The sequence below is a fragment of the Ricinus communis genome, chromosome 6, assembly GCF_019578655.1.
Source record: "Ricinus communis isolate WT05 ecotype wild-type chromosome 6, ASM1957865v1, whole genome shotgun sequence".
Classification (NCBI taxonomy): Eukaryota; Viridiplantae; Streptophyta; class Magnoliopsida; order Malpighiales; family Euphorbiaceae; genus Ricinus; species Ricinus communis.
In genome coordinates this window covers 20,190,116-20,202,371 of record NC_063261.1, presented here as the reverse complement: position 1 = coordinate 20,202,371, position 12,256 = coordinate 20,190,116, and the positions used below count along the sequence as shown (strand labels likewise).

At 32.9% G+C, this 12,256-nt stretch overlaps 2 protein-coding genes across 4 annotated transcripts; both read left to right on the top strand.

The window, feature by feature from the left end:
• Positions 1–1,924: 1,924 nt before the first annotated feature.
• Positions 1,925–7,682, top strand: LOC8288143 (phosphatidylinositol 3,4,5-trisphosphate 3-phosphatase and protein-tyrosine-phosphatase PTEN2A). Of its 3 annotated transcripts, none has more exons than XM_015718892.2 (12): positions 1,925–2,151; positions 2,793–3,239; positions 3,827–3,928; positions 4,017–4,073; positions 4,792–5,034; positions 5,149–5,235; positions 5,341–5,405; positions 5,517–5,593; positions 6,252–6,298; positions 6,438–6,568; positions 6,657–6,726; positions 6,888–7,682. In XM_015718892.2, the coding sequence occupies exons 2-12, from the start codon at positions 2,811–2,813 to the stop codon at positions 7,416–7,418; spliced, it is 1,839 nt and encodes a 612-aa protein (XP_015574378.1). In that variant the 5' UTR covers positions 1,925–2,151; positions 2,793–2,810; the 3' UTR covers positions 7,419–7,682. The 3 variants fall into 3 exon arrangements, with proteins under 3 accessions (XP_015574378.1, XP_048231844.1, XP_025013034.1); XM_048375887.1 differs by having other exon boundaries at positions 1,969–2,151; positions 2,782–3,239; XM_025157266.2 differs by having other exon boundaries at positions 1,969–2,151; positions 2,775–3,239.
• Positions 7,683–8,725: 1,043 nt separating this feature from the next.
• Positions 8,726–11,625, top strand: LOC8288142 (leucine-rich repeat extensin-like protein 3). Its single transcript, XM_002518657.4, has 7 exons — positions 8,726–9,004; positions 9,129–9,233; positions 9,369–9,495; positions 9,606–9,677; positions 10,659–10,704; positions 10,802–11,108; positions 11,198–11,625. The coding sequence occupies exons 1-7, from the start codon at positions 8,899–8,901 to the stop codon at positions 11,233–11,235; spliced, it is 801 nt and encodes a 266-aa protein (XP_002518703.2). The 5' UTR covers positions 8,726–8,898; the 3' UTR covers positions 11,236–11,625.
• The last annotated feature ends 631 nt before the right edge of the window (positions 11,626–12,256 follow it).

Below are 12,256 nucleotides of genomic sequence, written 5' to 3'. Positions count from 1 at the left end.
CTTTGATGTATGCTTGACTTGCATATGGGATTTCTATATCTCCTTCATCAGGGAAAATGATTGGTTGGACAATTAGGATAATGCTCAATTAACTTGATCTTCTTTTGTTCCCGCTGTTGCAACTAGGTTAAATTATTATTATTTTATTACTAAAGGCTTTCGAGGGCTTTTGTTTGACAGTTAAACACGCTTTTCATATACATATTAAACATATGGCTAGCGAACCAAGACTCCAAAACGAACCATCTAAACTCAAACCAAGACTCGAAACACAGCTGAAAAGTATCATCATCCATGGTTACTTCCCGTCCTTTCTCATCAATTTTTTTTTTATCATACAGCAAAGCTATTGAAGTAATAGAGCTGTTTTGAGTCTAAAGTCCCTCTTGTTTGGTAAATCTGCTTATCAACTTGCTTCATATTGCTGGTGAATGCTTCTATGCTTCCTGCAAATTCTAAAATTACTGTTTTTGGAATATTTTTAAAACCACCAGAGGGACAAAAATGGTGAGACTTGTAAAAGCCAAACTAGACAAAGTATTATGCAAAGCAGACAAATTTGCATAAATATTTTTTTTAAAAAAAAATTATTTCTGATCTGGACTATTACATTTAAATATATCAATTAGATAATGTCTAAATTAATAAAAAATAAATTATTTTAATGTGTAATTTTATTTTTGTAATTAAATTTTAAATTCGTTCAGATATTATCTAATATTATTTTCATGAATTATTTATTTTATTTTTCTCTTTTTGTTTTCTGATTCTCAAATTTAAAAGTACCACCAGAAATTTATTATATAATCGTTAAGCCTACTTCTCTTTCTCATTGATATTATTATTATATTATTATATTCATAATTTAGAAAATCATGAATATGAATACAGATTCAATTGAAACTTATGGACACACATGATGATAGATGTGGAGTCTATGCTAGTCTACCGCTGTTTTACTAATTATCAATATTAGTAATATATATCACACATTTATTCATTTAGTGTATGAATAGATATACATTAGAATTATGTAAGTATTATTTTTAATAAATAAATAAATCTATTAAAAAGAAGTTGCTAATTATTTTTATAGGTGTACAATATAAATTAATTAATTAATTAACTAATTTTTGTTGCATAAAAATTATTATTATTTTGATTATAAAATTAAGTTAATAAATACAATTTAATAATTTTTTAATATTTAATATAAAATTTTAAATTTTTAAAAATAATAGTAAATTAACTATTCTATTGTTAATTTTTTAAAATTTAAAATTTTATTAATATAATAATATAAAAATTATTTATTTAATTAATTTTAATATTATATAAATTAATATGTCAATATGATATTATAATTTTTAAATTTAAAAGTTTATTAGATAATGAAAAACTAATTTATTATTAAATATAATATTAAAATATAATTTAAGATGTTATTTTTAAAATTAGAATTATTATTTAATTATAAAATTAATTAATTAATATAATATTAAATATAATTAATCTAGTATCTTTAAAATATAACTAATATTATTATCTTATTAAAAAATTATTTGTTAGTTAATATAATATTAAAATATAATTAATATGTTGATAAATTAATAAAAAAAATTATAAAACTATATATACAATTGAAATTCTATATAGCAAATATAAGTATACACATTAAAAATAAAAAATTTATATATTAAAATTAAATATACATATTAAAAATATTTTAGGTCTCATTAATATATATATATATATATATATATATAAAATAATACTAAAATCAAAATATCATTTATTCAGAAAAGGATTTATGACACATTATTATAGATAAATCCTAAAAAATATAAAAGCTCTCAATAATTAATTAAGATTCCAAATTGATATTAATGATTAAGGGCAGATGAGACACAGACAAAAAATAAATCAATCAAACGCACTGTAGGATTCCCCGATCCTTCTCCTCCGTTGGATTACAATAAAACTGAAAACAACACCATTATCATCCATTGACCAGACCCATCCCACGTGACGCAAACACCAATGCTTCTCTCTAACTGATCTCAAAAGATTTAGTAGAAAAATTACTCTCTTTCTCTCTCTCAAACCCTAATTCAGCTTCACTAATCAATTGGCCTATACAGTCTCAATAAGGTAAGAGCACAGCCATAGATCTCGTGTTTCTCACTCTCAATTTTCAATTCGATTGTCAATTATGTCTTTCAATTAAGGATTGGTTGTGAAATAATGTTTTGAGTGATTGTTTTATTGAGTGGCGTAATGTTATGTGTTTTAGTCGTTATTGTGGAGCAACAAATGATGATTTCTAATTTCGAAGTAAAAAAGAATGCACTTTTGTTTGATTGATTGATCTTAAATGCAGTGTGGAAGCAGCTTAAATTTCCTGGGAATGATTCATTTTTCATGACATTAGCTTTTTCTTCCAAATTAATTAATTAATTAATAAATAAAGTAAAATAAGTTTACATAGCATATAACACTTTTCTCTGTAATTGTTTTTATATTTTCGTATTGCTGCCTGATTTCAAATTCAATGGAATAAGTTCTTGATGTGCAAAATGCTTTGCATTTTTAAGTTACAAGATTTGGATTCTAACAACTATTGAATTGACTAAGTATAATTCGATTCAATTGACTTCTTGCATTTCTAGATTTTCCAAACAAAAAGGTTTGAGTTTGCAGTTGTAGTTTTTCTAGTTCAGTTTATTGGCAGCTTATACTACAGTTTCATCATCTTGAATGCTTCTTTGATATAGTTCTTAGATAATTCTCAGGAAGTTTGAGTCGGAGGAATGGATTCTGGATCTGTTGATTCATCAACTCCATCTGTTAAAGCTCCTGACATACAGCCTCCTACTGTAGCAGATCCTGGACCAGATAATTCTCCACGTGATGCACCGTCGAAGCTATCTGCAGCTGGCATAGCATCTTGGGCCAAAAGTTTGAAAATTCCCCAGCCATCAGCTGCCTCACAAGATGATTCACCAACTGGAAATACTGGAAAATCAACTTTTGCTCGTTTTACTAGTGGATTGGGACTCCGCTTGTCTCCGAAATCTCCTGCAGCTGATGATAGCCCTGAAGGAACCTCACCAACTTCACTACAACCTGGTTTTATTGGAACAATTACTAAAGGCTTGGTTGATACATCTAAGAATGCAGTGAAGGCAGTACAAGTCAAGGCTCGGCATGCTGTCTCTCAAAATAAGCGAAGATACCAGGTGTGGGATTATCTCTGCTGTGCAATTTTTTGAATTTTATTTAACGTGACATAGATCGCTTTCATGGTTTACTTATTGTTCCTTTCTTCCTTGTGATGGTTCGTTTCATCAATAGTGTTCTTTCTTTGGTTATTCCTACAATTTTAATGATGTCTAGTAGATGTTTACATGCTAGTCTACCACCATTCTTAGAACTTGTTTAATAGGAATAGTGTTAAGGAAGAAGTCAGCATTTTTTATTTTTTTTTGTACTTGCTGTTGTTTTCTTTTCCCTGATAAGGAAAAAATTATTCATCGAAGGAGAGACTTAGAGACACAGAAGTGGTTGTCAATCATGTATACTTGGGGTGAACTTTGGCAAATCCCTTATATATTCTTTATACTAACTAAGAACGAAATCTAAGGAAAAAAAGTTCATTAATTCAGAAGAGAACTAGTTTGGAATGATAACGCCTGGATTAAAGGATTACAAAAGTAAATATAATCTATATTCATTAATTATTTTTTTCTTCATTTTGTGATAATTTATTTCTCAAAATGATGCATGTGTATGTGGTTTCTGGTTGATGGCTGTTACTTCTCTCCAGGAAGGAGGATTTGATTTGGACATGACATATATCACGGAGAATATAATTGCGATGGGGTTCCCTGCTGGGGATATGAGCTCTGGGTTTTTTGGATATGTTGAGGTAATAGGTTAATCTGCACCATGAATTGTTTTTAATTTTCCTAATCATTGTAGCACCAATAGTTCAACTATCAAGCTTTGTGGTGCAGGGATTTTATCGAAACCACATGGAAGAAGTGATCAAGTTTTTTGAAACTCATCACAAGGTTGATACATATGTCTACTCTTTACTTCAAATCTTTATGGCTTTATTTTCCTCTGTTTGACACCTAATGATCTCACATTGTGTGCCCATGTAATTTATACTAAGTAATAATTATGAAATGTTACTCTGAACTTTACTTGGTATTGTGCTTGACAAAGAAATGCTAAGATATACTTTATACAAATTTGCTTTTTTTCTTTTTGTGAATGAGTGCTTCTTATTTTCACTTTTCATAAATAAAATGCAATATGATCTATTTTCTGCTTATTTGTGGAAGAAAATGATGGATTCATCTATGTTCCCTTTTGTGCCAATGGGATACAACAGCCCTGTCTGTCTTTCTATTGGCACTCCAAGTGCGCAGTATTCCTTTTGAGTTTGAGCTGTGGACATGTTTATTGAAATATTATATGTTCTGCATGAGTCCTCTCCCTTGGAAACGTCTCTATCTAGAGAGCAGTTATATGTCCTTATGTATATTGTACTGAATTTTGCTACTGCCATTTGCCTCCCTTCCCTAATTTTAGCTTAATGGAATCAAATGTTACCTTCCGACTGCTGATTCTATGCACCTAAAAATTCAGTTTTGGTACGCAAGGGTGGTCTTCTATTTAAAGTGTACTCCAAAAGTTCAATTCGTTTTGAACTTCTATATGTGGAACATTGCATGTGCTTTTATTAATTCACTTATTTTTCTTTTGATGGCTTTTATTGTGCAGGGCAAGTATAAAGTGTACAATCTTTGTTCTGAGAGGCTGTATGATGCATCACTATTTGAAGGGAAGCTGGCTAGTTTTCCATTTGATGACCACAATTGCCCTCCAATTCAACTGATAATATCATTTTGCCAAAGTGCTTACTCATGGTTGAAAGAGGATATTGAGAATGTTGTGGTGGTGCACTGCAAGGCTGGAATGGCAAGGACAGGATTGATGATTTCAAGCCTTCTTCTATACCTAAAGGTACAAGTTTCTTTCAGCATCTGAATGAAGATTAGGTTAGTGGAATATCTAGTGGCACACTTCTTATTTATTGCTGCGTCTTTAATTGTAGATTGGTTTTCTTTCTTTCTCTAGTTCTTTCCTACTGCTGAAGAATCCATTGATTACTACAACCAGAAGAGGTGTTTTGATGCTAAAGGGCTTGTTCTACCAAGTCAGATTGTGAGTGCAGTAGAGTCATAATTATTGAAGATGCACATGCGGGATATTTAATCCCTTGGCTGAGCTTCTTTACAATATATCTGATTGTCTTTGTCCTTTGTGCAGAGATATGTAAAATACTTCGAGCGCACTTTAACATATTTCAATGGAGAAAACCAACCAGGACGTAGGTATATTTCTGGCTTAGTGTTTAATATAAGCTCTTTTCTTTTAATCTTCTATTTTAGTTTCTTCTTTGTTTTTTTCTTTCTCTGTGGTTAATAACGTTATGTTTTATTCAGGTGCATGCTTAGGGGATTTCGGCTTCACCGTTGCCCATATTGGATCAGGCCCTCTATTACTGTTTCTGATCATAATGGTATTCTTTCTGCTTCTCTTCTTTTTTTAATGAATCAAGTTCATAATAGCAGTCCATGTTCTCATTGTTGTGTTCAATTCTCTAAACTTATCACAGGTTGAAAGAAATGTCTCATTCTTGAGTTCTTATATTCTTTATTTGTTTTTGGCTTGATGTGTTTTGTCCAAGGCATTATGTGTGCTTATAAATTCTATTTTTATGATTGTCTACGTAAACCTCCAAGTTGCTGTGTATCGATGAATAGTCTTGTCTTTATGAAAGAAAAGCAGTATATTCTTTTGGTTGGTGAACTATTGTGAGAGGATTGTTCTCTATAATGATGAGACCCAGACCTCCTGTACCTCCTGAAACAGATAGTGCAGTAATGCCTTTTATCTACCACTCCAAGTCTATAGAGAATTGCTTTCCATATATTTAAAATGAGGCCTTTTTTCTTTCTCTAAGTAATGACTGGTAATACAATAAATGATACCAGAAGTGATCACCCCTCGGTTGTGGGATTATTCATGCACATATTATGAGGTATACCGTTAGAACAGAAAGAGAAAAATGAAGAACAAAATACAACTTAAAGTTTGAACTTTATATTACTGTGGGCTAAATAAATTTGTGGTTTTGATATCTTCATTGATAACAGCAAATGCTTTCCTTAACACAGGTGTTCTCTTCTCCACTAAAAAGCATCCCAGAACCAAGGATTTGTCGGTATGTTCAAATGAGTATTTGATAGATGTGTGATGCCAAGATTCTACTAACCCTTATTTAGATTTGCGTATTTTTTTTTTAAATTGTGTGTATACTTTTGTCTAAATGAGTTTTGAAAGATGTATGTTTCTTTCTGCAGCCAGAAGACTATTGGTTTAGTGCACCAAAGAAAGGGGTTATGGTCTTTGCTTTGCCAGGGGAACCTGGTCTAGCAGAGGTGGCTGGAGACTTTAAAGTCCATTTTCATGATCGCCAAGGAGACTTTTACTTGTTAGTATCTATGCTGATTCCCTCTGAACAGAAATCATAGATTTGAGGACGAGTTTCGTTGCTGATTATCCTTTCTGTGATTTTTCAGTTGGTTAAACACGACAATGATGGAAAATAGAAAGGTTTTGAACACAAACGACATTGATGGGTTTGACAAGGTAATCAGCATAAATATTAATATGCAGTAATGATTTCAATAATAGATGGGATTCTCCTTGCAGCAAAAGGGGCTCTAGCCAGATAAGCATTACTGTTCTCTAATATCTTTTCTTGTTTAAGCATACACTTGGCCATAACAATCTGGTTGGATATCATGCAGAGGAAACTGCCTTCGCCTGGATTCCAGGTGGAGGTTGTCCTAGTAGATTATAGTGGCACCACTCCGGCAGGGACTAACAGTGAGACTGCTACTAACAAATCAAATGAAGGTTCAAGTGCTGCTCCGGCTCCAGATCCAGCCCCAGCGGTTCGAAGCCAAAATAAAGACCGGGGAAGTACTGAAAAGGATGATGTGTTCTCTGACAGTGAGGCAGAGGAATCTGTGTCCTCAAAATTCAGGCAAGCCCAAGCTGCCTCTGCAGGGGGGAAAAGTGCGACCTCAACCACCTCTAGTTCAGAAACTAATACTAAATCAGATCAAATTGCAAGTTTAACACATGCAACCGAACATTTTTCTATTGGGAACACAGGCTCACAACAGATGCATAATTCTGGTCAGCCAAAAAGTGATGCAGTTGGTGGAGTTGTCTCGGGGGTTGAAGTTAACAATTCAGAAAGTGAGTTCAAAGTTATGGCTGCCGATGCTTCTGTTTTCACATTTGGGGATGATGAAGACTATGAAAGTGAATGAGAGAGGAGAAAGCTGATGTCTTTCTGGAAGGATCTTCTGTACATAAATCAGCTTGCAAGTTATACACATACCGGTGGTGATGTTGGTTCAGTCCATTCGTTTTTTTTTTTTTCCTTCTTTTTCTTTTAAATGTAAATGTCTGTTTCTGGCTTATTGGTCTAAGTCAAAAGTAGGCTGAATGTATGAATAATTGTTGCATTATATTGTGGCAAGAGAATTTGTTCCATTGTTTTCATTAAAGAAAGATGTATATTATTAGATTAATGCTGTACAAGTATGTTTCTATTCATCTTCAGGGGTTGTATTATTTCTCAGAAGCTAAAACCATCTTAGGTTCTGCCTTGGAAAAGAGAAGCTGCTTTCCAAGGTCCCTTCTCTCCTGAAATCTTCGCAGTTCCCATCTTACATACCTCATGGTTTTTGATATCTTTAGTTGAGAAGAGGATGAGAATGAGAAAATGGCTTTGCATTTCATTGTAGCTTCTCATAGAAAGCTGACTATACTATACTATTTATTTGCACTTTGTAGGTTTACTAATTCTCTTATGATTGATTACACGTTTTAGTTAGATGGAAATGGTTGTTGCCAAATGTCACCTTCCATGACATTACCAAAGAAATCCAATTATATTCGAAGAAGAATATGCATTTTGACCATGTCACTTCCACATCGTCTTGGCCATTTTGGACTTTTCCTTTCCATTGATGGTTCATGGTTTACCTTGCTACATTTTAATACTATGTGCTTTGTTTGGTGCAATATTTAATAGTAAAACAAATTTAATAACTCGATAATTATAAGTAATTAGCGATGCATTTGACAAAATCATTTTGCAATTTCTATTTGGAAAAGTATAATTACATGCCCCTGATTTCACATATTTGCATAAATAAGAGCTCAAATAATGATAAAAAAATTATTAATGAGAAACTAGATTAACTTTTTAAAAGTGGCATTTATTTTGAAATGAAATGAAAAATTACATTCCATTCCTTTATATTTAATATGATTAGCGAATAAAAATATGAAGTATTAGAATTACCAATTTATTAAATTTAATTATTAAAAAATCAATGAAGTTAGTTTTTTTAAATTTATTAATTAACAAAAAATTTGATTCATCTTTTTTTTTTAAAAATAATTTATGAAAAGAGAATTCACGGTAAATTAAGAAATGGATAAGGCCATTCAGATTTCGTAGGCGCGTAAAGCATTGGTGTAATAAAAGCTTAAAACGCGTGGACCGACCCAACAATCGCTTAACTGCCTGAAATTTAACTGCGCCTATATAAAAACCTAAAACCAACCCAGAAAATAATCCAGAATTATTAGCGACGAAAAACTCCCTCTTTATAAAAAAAGGCGACGCAAAGAGTCCGTCAATTACATAACAAAATTATTATCAAAGACTTGTTCGGATATCCAAGTTCAATTAAACAAATAATATAAGAAAAGGGAGACCCTTTTGTTTAGAGTCAAATGTATCATTATTCCAACATTCAGCCATCTTCATCTTCTTCTCTTTATTCTTCTTCTACCATGTCACATATTTCTGGTATTCAAGGCCAGCTTCTTGAAGTTACTGGTATGTTTTCTTTTTGTTAAAGTAATGTTCTTTTAACCATGTTAAATGAGCCCATTAACTGTTCTTTTCGATTTTCTTGGATTGATTGGTTCTTTTGTTGTTTTTGTTATTTGGATGCATGCAGTTGTTGGGTGCAACAAATTGAAAGATACAGAATGGATTTCAAGGCAAGATCCTTATGTTATTGTTGAATATGGTAGCAATAAATCCCGTACGAGAACATGTACAGGTATGATTATGTGTTGTATTTTATGTTTGAGCTTTTTAGAGATCTGAAAATTGAGCACTTTGTTTTTTGTGTTTTAAAAAATTTGATAAAGATATATGACCTTTTCTTTTTCTCAATTTTTTGGTAAAAATATAGATGGTGGTAAAAATCCTACATTCCAAGAGAAGTTTGTATTTACTTTAATCGAAGGGCTAAGAGAGCTAAACCTTGTGGTTTGGAACAGCAATACTTTAACATATGATGATTTCATTGGCAGTGGAAAGTAATTAATCTCTGAACCTTTTTATCCCCCTGTTTTCTTTGTGTATTACCTAATGCCTGTTTGTTTCTTGTAGTTAAGCTTGACTTTGCTTATTTGTAATGCCTGTGTAGGGTTCAATTGCAGAAGGTTCTATCAGAGGGCTATGATGATAGCACCTGGACACTTCAAACTAAAACTGGCAGGTACTTACAATGGCAACTTGCATTACATGATAGCTACTAAGAATTTGTTAGGTGTTCTACATTGCATATCTGCTCAAACACTAATCTTTTAAATCAGACTCCATTCTGTTTTGTTCCCTCATAATTTTGACGCATCTGAGTTTGTGAAGAAAGGATTTGAAGTTTGTGCTGAACATTTTCATAGCATCTCCTCCGTATGATTCTTACTATCATAACTGAACACTCTTCAGGATATTCAATCCTTAATATTTCCTTAGTTCTGGACCCATGCTTACAGCTTATCTCCTCTTCAAGTTTCAACTTGTAGTTTCAAGCGTCAAAGAGAAAGCATATATATGCTAAACTATTCTTTTTTGTTGTCCTGCCGACATATGAGATAACTCGAATGATTATCACTTGTTGAGATTTGGATAGACTTTTTGGCGACCATAAAGTGCTGCTTTCGTTGTCTAGTTAAAACTTTTGGACATGCCAACTATTTGGATAGCTTTCAACCACATAATTGCTAACCAGGCCCTTAATCTTTCCCCAAATGAGATAAATTCTTGATCACAGAGCATAAGAGAGATGGGGTTTCCTTTTCCTACTGAAATTTTCCATACTAGTTTTCATCTCTTTCAGCAAGTAATTAGGTGCCATTTGATTGTTGAGGAAAGTCGCTTTAGAATTAGAAAGAACAAGAATAACTCTGTATGCATGATTTTATGCACTGTCAAGATTTAACTTCTGAATTACTAAAAACTCCATGGAGAGGGAGCTAGAAATATCGTTTTATAAATCTATGTGGAGTAATTATGATCCAATCATTTGTCTGAGGGATGTAAAACTTGTTCAAATTCCATCAATTTTGATAGAAGTTGCTTTAGGTTTATTGAATTCCACGTAATAAAGTTGTAGAATTGTATTTACAATTTGAATTCCCTGTGTGGAAAATAATTTTGGTGATGCATCTCTCACAAAGTTTGTTTGCATCTGTTGCAGATATGCTGGTGAAGTGAGGCTCATTTTGCATTATGCAAATGCTAGTGTAAGTATTTTGCAACTGTTCAATTGCAAGATCACCTGTCCATCTATCATGAAATTTTTATTTGCAGAAGTTGAATTATTCCATTTGTTTATTGCAGAAACCAGCAGGTAGCTTTGCTCCTTCTGCTCCACCATATGCTGCACCTGCTCCCTCATATGCTGCACCTGCTCCTCATGTCTCAATGTACTCCACGCCACCTCCAGCCTCTACAGGTCATTACCCACAACTAGCTACCGCCTATGCTCCTCCATCTCCTTATCCTTCCTACCCACCTAATCCAGCATATCCACCATCTGCATACCCTTCATCAACTGCTTATCCTCCTCACCCATATCCAGCACCTTCTGCTTATCCTCCACCACCATATCCACCACCTCCAAATGCTTCGCCCTATTATCCTCCAGGTGAGATGACTTAATATGAATTTGTATACTGTTTTCTCTTGATGTTATCATGCACCTCAGCCTTACTGTTAAGAATCATCTCTTTTTAGGTCCCTTCCCTGGAGTCTATCCTCCACCACCATACTAAGAAGCAACTCCGCCATGTCCAAGTTAAGAAACAATATGTGGATCTAATACCATGTGTAGAGCAATAGGATCTGGTCATGGTAGTAATGTCCAAACAATAAGCTTGGGGGAGCAATAGTAAGGTTGCTCTGTTGTGATCCGCACAGGTCATGTATTCAGTCCACAGAAACAACTTGCAACACAAAGGGACGGCCACCCTCTTCCAAACCTGCTGCGTGATACGCCAATTGGGACGTCCATGTTCTTAACAACTCTCGAGGATTTGTCTTTTCCATGACAATTGTCTATAAATGTTGATACATGTCATTTTGCAAGATAGAATTAGTGCCCATTTTGTTTTTTCCTTAGAAATTCTCATCATGCCAATAAATTAATCTTTCATTCGTGTTAATTGTTGAACAGTTAATAAACTTCAAGTGCTTAATAATTAAACAAATGACAAAAGAGAAAGGGATGTTCGTGAAATATAATTTTATTTGATGCTATTCATATATTATATATTTTCTACTTTCACTAGATTTACAGAATAAAGGAAAATAAATAACTAACAACTCAATGCATTTATAACTTATTCATAGTTAATTTATAGGAAATAAAATAGGCTAAAAAGTTACATATCCTTATGAAGAATTATTCTAAAATAATAAAATAAATTTAATCAACAGGGGATCCACGAGCTGGTGTTGATTTATTCAATACTCCCCCTCAACATCAGCTTCTGATCTTTTCACCATGCCAAGTTGATTGCAGAAATTTTTAAGTTTATTGCTGCCCAAATATTTTGTAAACAAATCTGCAGCTTGTCTTTCTGTTCCAACATGCTCCAAATGAATTTCCTCTTGCAATACATTCTCTCTGATAAAATGATAGTACACCTCCACATGTTTAGTTCTTGCGTGAAAAATTGAACTTTTTGCTAATCTTATGGCTGACAGGTTATCGCAATACAAATGAATGTCATATACTCTATTGATTGATGCAAGTCCTTCAATAATAACACAAGCCAAGTGCTTTCTTGAGCT

What these genes read in the sequence shown, in the direction of transcription:
- LOC8288143 (XM_015718892.2), top strand. Translation starts at nt 2,811, where the DNA reads ATGGATTCTGGATCTGTTGATTCATCAACTCCATCTGTTAAAGCTCCT. An exon ending in TTGTTCTACCAAGTCAGATT is followed by an intron (nt 5,236 to 5,340) that starts GTGAGTGCAGTA and finishes TCCTTTGTGCAG; the next exon opens with AGATATGTAAAATACTTCGA. An exon ending in TACTGTTTCTGATCATAATG is followed by an intron (nt 5,594 to 6,251) that starts GTATTCTTTCTG and finishes TCCTTAACACAG; the next exon opens with GTGTTCTCTTCTCCACTAAA.
- LOC8288142 (XM_002518657.4), top strand. Translation starts at nt 8,899, where the DNA reads ATGTATCATTATTCCAACATTCAGCCATCTTCATCTTCTTCTCTTTAT. An exon ending in CCAGCTTCTTGAAGTTACTG is followed by an intron (nt 9,005 to 9,128) that starts GTATGTTTTCTT and finishes GGATGCATGCAG; the next exon opens with TTGTTGGGTGCAACAAATTG. An exon ending in TTCGCCCTATTATCCTCCAG is followed by an intron (nt 11,109 to 11,197) that starts GTGAGATGACTT and finishes ATCTCTTTTTAG; the next exon opens with GTCCCTTCCCTGGAGTCTAT.